We start from the raw sequence: 6,267 nt of genomic DNA, 5'->3' as shown, positions 1-6,267 counted from the left end.
ACAACATAACGGTTAAAGCACAGAGTTATCTATCTTGATTACATAGGCAAGTAAAATGGTTAGAGTTACCTATGACATGCATACACATACATGAACCTATGCTAGCATGGCAAGTTCTAAACCTATATATCACTGTCGCTTCAATAGAGATTAACACGCTATCTTATATGTTATATCACATCAGACGAATAAGTACAACCAATACTAGATATCAATCAATCACCACACATCAAGATATCGAAACAAATAACTATTGAAATCCATAAGTAAATCCGCTAGAATCCCATGATAACGATTAGTTCATAATCGAACTCATCGTCACCATGGGTTCATATGAAAGCATGGTATAAACAAGGTCTTAATAAACTGAATAATAATCAAAGTACGAATAAACGAGATCTAGGTTCACAAACGAAAATGAGCCCAAAGTTACAACTAATTCAAAGAATCACAAGTTGAAAACAAGATCTTCTTTTTCAGAGTTGTTTTGTGCTTCTAGGTCTTCTCCTTGGTATCTCAATCTTTCCGGATGATGAAAACCTTTTTTTAAGTATATATACGCCCCTAATGGACCTGAACCCTTAAAATCGTCAAATTCCATTGAAAAAAGGCTTTTTCAGCGACATCAGCGACCAGCCGCGCCTTGGACGGCCGCGCAGCTCTCCGGGCGGCCGCTCAGCTCTCCCGGGCGGGCGCCTGGAGCCTGTCTGGAAAAATTTCTAATGAATCTTGTTTTGGTCATAACTTGAATTCTACTCATCAGAATTGGGCAATTCAACTGCCCACGCGAAGCTAACAAGATTCTCTACAACTTGACAATGGCCTTGGCTTCCAAATCTGATCACTTTTTATCATATTTCGTTTAAAAGCTCTTTTCTTCATATAACTGATACCTGAAATGCAATAACACAAAAACACATCAAAATACCAACAAATTGAGTCCAAAACATCAATTTAAGCTTATAATAAAGCATTCCAAGTGGATATAAAATCCACTTATTAGTTCCCTTCCAAAGTATAGCTTTGACCTTGTATGGTCTCTCCAATTTAGCTCCAAGTACCCCATGCTGAGCTATTTTAGTATTCGGCATGACTTTTCTCAACACAAGATCCCCCACCTTGTAGGGCATAGACTTCACCTTCTTATTAAAATATCTTGCAATCCTATGCTGATATGCAGCAAGTTTCAACTGAGAGTTCATTTTGTCCTCGTCCTGCAAATCCAAGTGGAGCCTTTGGTTAACTTCTGCATCTTCCTCAACGAATAAATCTCTTCCCAGAGATCCAGCTCCTACCTCTACGGGGACCATATCCTCGTACCCGTAAGTCAACAAAAAAGGAGACTCTCATGTGGTCGATCTAGGAGTTGTATTGTAAGACCAAAGGACCATGGGCATCTGCTCCGGTCAATCTCCCTTCTTTTCTTCCAGCTTAGCCTTTAAAGTGTGTTTGATAATCTTGTTTATGGCTTCTGTTTGACCATTGCTTTGCGGGTGGTAAACTGTAGTAAAATCTTTCTTGATGTTCAAGTCTTCACAAAGCTTCCTTAGCTCTTTACTGTCAAACTGCTTTCCATTATCGGAGATGAGTTTATATAGAATACCGAACCTGTAGAATATGGAGTTGAAGACAAAGTCATTGATTTTATTTGTCGTGATCGTGGCCAGTGGCATACCTTCCGCCCACTTTGTAAAATAATCAACAACCACCACAACATACTTCACACCCCCTGGCCTTGGGCGATTCCCCAATGAGATCAATCCCCCACATGGAAAAAGGCCAAGGACTTGCCATTAGAATAATTAGCAAATTATTGGCAGTGATCAAATGCCCTAACAAACTTGAAGGCATCTTCTTTCATGGTTGGCATGTAATATCCTTGTATGAGGACTTTCATTGCCAACAAACCACCCCCCGAGTGATTGCCACAAATACCCTACCTCCCTAAGAATATAATTCCCTTCTTTCAGACCCACGCAGCGTAACAACGGTTGATTAAACCCTCTCTCATACAACACCCCATCATATTCAACATACTTCATAGCCTGGTAACGAATGCATCGAGCCTGTAACTTGTCTTCTAGTAAAATTCCCATTCGAATATAATTATGAATGGGGGTCATCCAATTTTCATGTGGGATCTCATGTGTCTGGAACACCCTTACCTCTGGAATACTTAGAATTTCTTGGATCCTCAAAGGAATTTGTCCAAGTTGAATGTTGTCCATTTGCAACCCCATCTTGGCCAAGGCATCTGCATTGCTATTTTTTTCCCTCGGTACACCTTCTAGACTGGCACTTCCAAACTTTTCCAGTAGACGTTGCACACATCTCATATATAGCTCTATCCCAGGTCCTCGGGCCTGAAAACCTCTGTTGACTTGGTTTACTACTAGCTCCGAATCAAGTTCACAACCCCCACTTCCAGAGATATTTTCAAACCATTGATTAACGCTTCATACTCAGTATCGTTGTTAGTGACGTAAAACTTAAAGTGAATGGTACTCATCAAACGATGCCCTTCCGGGGTGACTAAAATAATCCCGGCTCCTGCTCCATTATTATTCATGGTCCCATCGAAATACAAGATGCACCAAGGGTGCGGGAACTCTTCTCTCACGTCAACAGGAGATTCCCTTGTGAGGAAAGTTCTGCCAACACTATAGCCTTATCGTCTACTTCAGAGTCAAACTCAAGTGTGAAATCAGCCAACTTTTATCCCTTGATTTTTATACGAGGGCAATATTCCAAATCAAATTTCCCAAACTCTATCGCCCATTTTAGCATTCTTCCTGATGATTCTGGTTTATCTGGAATATGTCGGACAGGATAAGCGGTGCAGACCTATATTCAGTGAGCTTAAAAATATGGCCTTAACTTTCGTGCCATAAGGATAAGGGCGTACACTAATTTCTCCATGCTGGTATATCTAGTCTTTGCATCTAATAACCTTTTACTGACATAGTATACCGGCGACTGTCGACGTTCTGCTTCTTTTACCAATGCCACGCTGATCGAATACCCTGAGACTGCCAAATAAAGTATCAATGTCTCTCCATCCTCTGGCTTGGCCAACATGGGAGGGTTTCCCAATTGTTCTTTGATTTTTTGAAAGGCCTCCTCACAATCCGAGGTCCACATAAAGTCTTTTCCCATTTCTTTAATTGCTTTAAAAAATTCTTTGCATCTATATGAGGACTTTGATACAAATCGATTTAGCGCCGCAATCCTTCCCATTAAACTCTGCACTTACTTAATGTTGATGGGAGATTTCATGTCGCAGAGCCTTGATCTTTGCAGGATTGGCCTCAATTCCTCGGTGGTTAACCATGAACCCCAAAAATTTCCCTGATCCCACATCGAATACACACTTCGAGGATTCAGCTTCATTCTATATTTTCTCAAAATGTGGAACATCTCATCCGAGTCCGCTATATGATCCTCCGCTCTTTTAGATTTCACAAGCATATCATCCACGTACACCTCCATCTTCTTCCCGATTTGTCCCTTGAATATTTTGTTTACCAACCTTTGATAAGTTTCCCCAGCATTGATTAAACCAAACGGCATCCCAATATAGCAATAGAGCCCCCTATCATTAATGAAAGAAGTGTGCTCTTGGTCAGGTTCATACATGGGGATTTGGTTATAGCCAGCGTATGCGTCCATGAAGCTCATCAGGGCATGTCCTGCCATAACATCGACCAACTGGTCGATTTTTGGTAAAGGGAAGCTATCATTTGGACATGTTTTGTTCAGATTGGTAAAGTCCACACATGTTCTCCACTTGCCGTTAGGTTTTTTAACTAAAACCGGATTTTCCAACCAATCTGGGTAAAAGATTACCTGATTAGTCCGACATCCAATAGTCTATCTACTTCTTCTGCCAAGGCAACAGTCCTTTCCCCACTTACGGCCCTGCACTTTTTATGGATCCCCTTATGCTTGGGATCAATGTTCAATCGATGGCACATGACCTTTGGGTCAATTCCCACCATATCTGAATGACTCCATGCAAATACATCAAGGTTTGTCAAGAGAAATATTGAAAGCCCCTCTTTCAATCTCGGAGCCAACTGAGATCCAATTCTCAGGACTTTGCTTAGATCCTTTTTATCGATAGGGATTTCAATTGTGTCTTTCACCGGCCCCATCTTTTCTGTTGGCATTGGTATCCGTGGATCTAAGTCGAGCTGATTATGATCCTCATTATTTTGCAGAGAAGGCGCATCCTCTTGGAGAGGAGCATCAACTTCTTCTGCCCCAGAAGGTGTGGCCTGCATTATAGGGGCATCAACTTCCTTTGGATTTCCTGAGGATAAGGGCGCTCCCTCAGGGAGAGGGGCATCTACCTTATACATATCTTGTTCAAGACTCTGTAAGACATCAAATCTTCCTTGGAGTCATTCCCCATTGAAACTTTCTTGGACTATGTCATTTGGGGCCTCTTCTTCTTCCAACATTTCAATCCTGATTGTGTCTTCTAAGAACAATGTCGCCGGAGGCAATTCAGAGGGACATTCATTTTCTTGCTCAACATAGTAATGGACCCGAATTTCCTCGATCGGCTGTTCGATACTTCTCTCTCATTCATCATCCGATGCATCTTCATTTCAGACATCCTTTCTCCTAAAGCCCCTCATAGCTTTCCTGTAACACTCTCGAGAGTCATATTGAGAGCCCTTTATGCTGCCAACTCCATTCGGGGTTGGAAACTTGATGGTGAGATGGGGATCGAAGTGAGGACCCTCATTTCCCTAAGAAAAGGTCGTCCTAGTAGCACATTATGAGTCAACTCCTGATTTAGAACCTTAAAATCGAGCATCTTTGTCATGGATAACGGACCGTCCCCCAAGGTACACGGCAATCAAATTGATCCAATAACTCTAACTCCTTCACCAGAGAAACCATAGACCCAAGAATCTTCTCCCGACATATCCCGATCAGGTAGCCCCATCTTCTTAAAGGTGCTATAGTAGAGGATGTTTGCCGAGCTTCCATTGTCTACAAAGGCTCTATGGATGTTCTTGGTCCTGATCTGGATGGAAATAACCAGTGCATCATTGTGGGGGTGATGTACCCACCAGGCATATGCTTCCCTGAAGGTGATGTCTATGGATTCGCCCTTAAATACTTTGGGTTGCCGAGTTTCCACCCTGTGAATGTCGATTAGAGGTCTAAACCGGGCTTCCCTTGCATACCTTGCCAAGGCTCTGTTACTGTATTCCATCCCAGGATCTCCCCCATAGATTGCTCGGATGCTGCCATCCCTGACAAATTTATTTTCTTCCAGAGTTTCGTTATTGGACCCCCGAGGGGCACGACCTCCTTCTTCCTTTACCCTATCGGCACCATCTTTATGCCTCCTTACTCCCTTCACCACCCATTCCCCAAGATATCATTCCTTAATAAGAGCTTTGATCTCATCCTTTAGTTACCGACACTCATGTGTGTTATGTCCGGATCACTCGTGATATTCATAATATTTCTTCTTATCTTTGTTTTGCCAAGATGACAGAGCCTCAAGTTTTCTAAACAACCCTCTGTTCTTGTTTACCTCAAAGATGTGTTCAATAGACGCGGCCAGAGGCGTGTACTTGCTCGTTCTGTTGTCATAGCTCGAGAGAGGGCTCCATTCCCTCCTTGTGGTCATAGTATTTACCCGATTCGGGCTTCGACTACTCCTTCGATATCTTGGACTTGGAGATATGTCTCCTTCCTTGCTCTGCCTCTCTAGATTGTTTTCGAAGTCAGTTGTACCTTTGCCAGGGATTGTTCTATGGCCTTGAATGATTTTTCTAAAATAAAGATATCTTCCAGAGTAGTTGGGTCTTTTCCCTACAAATACTTCCAGAAATCCGAGCCGACCCTTAGTCCTGCTATCAAAAAACTCTTCAAAACTTCATCCGAAGCACATCTTATGCTGGTGGACTCAGCATTGAACCTCTTAAAGTAGGACGGTAAGCTTTCGTTTTACATTTGCTTGACGTTGACAAGAGTTGTGACAGACGAAGCATATCTCACGACGGCTTGGAACTTGGTCAAGAACAGAATCTTCATTTGGTCCCCGAAAGTGATCACTCCCGGTCTGAGCTTTTAAAACCATTGTTGGGCACTGTCCTTAAAAGTCGTCGCCAAGAGCCGACATCGAGCCAAGTCTGGGACTTGATACACGTCCATCTCTATATTGAATCAGCCCAAGAATTCCACAGGATCTGAACTACCTTGGAAACGGAGATCGCTAGTAGTGTTACAATATCCGGCCAG

At 42.5% G+C, this 6,267-nt stretch overlaps 1 protein-coding gene across 1 annotated transcript; it reads right to left on the bottom strand.

Moving 5' to 3' along the window:
- Window positions 1-1,406: 1,406 nt before the first annotated feature.
- Window positions 1,407-3,237, bottom strand: LOC141702683 (uncharacterized). The gene is made up of 3 exons (XM_074506312.1): window positions 2,906-3,237; window positions 1,909-2,454; window positions 1,407-1,608 (listed from the first exon to the last, which is right to left on the bottom strand). Exons 1-3 carry the CDS (start codon window positions 3,235-3,237, stop codon window positions 1,407-1,409), a joined length of 1,080 nt encoding a protein of 359 aa, XP_074362413.1.
- Between the last annotated feature and the right edge of the window lie 3,030 nt (window positions 3,238-6,267).

Source organism: Apium graveolens, unplaced genomic scaffold, assembly GCF_009905375.1.
Source record: "Apium graveolens cultivar Ventura unplaced genomic scaffold, ASM990537v1 ctg5489, whole genome shotgun sequence".
In the NCBI taxonomy this organism is placed as follows: domain Eukaryota; kingdom Viridiplantae; phylum Streptophyta; class Magnoliopsida; order Apiales; family Apiaceae; genus Apium; species Apium graveolens.
Note: the sequence above shows the minus strand (reverse complement) of the source record. Positions and strands in the feature narration are given on the sequence as shown.

Bases quoted from the DNA above. Each gene is read 5' to 3' on its own strand.
- LOC141702683 (XM_074506312.1), bottom strand. From the start codon at position 3,237: ATGGGAAGGATTGCGGCGCTAAATCGATTTGTATCAAAGTCCTCATAT. The intron at 2,455-2,905 runs GTACGCCCTTAT...CTGAGTATGAAG, and splicing joins ACCAGCATGGAGAAATTAGT to CGTTAATCAATGGTTTGAAA. The intron at 1,609-1,908 runs GTTTGTTGGCAA...CATATTCTACAG, and splicing joins TGGCAATCACTCGGGGGGTG to GTTCGGTATTCTATATAAAC.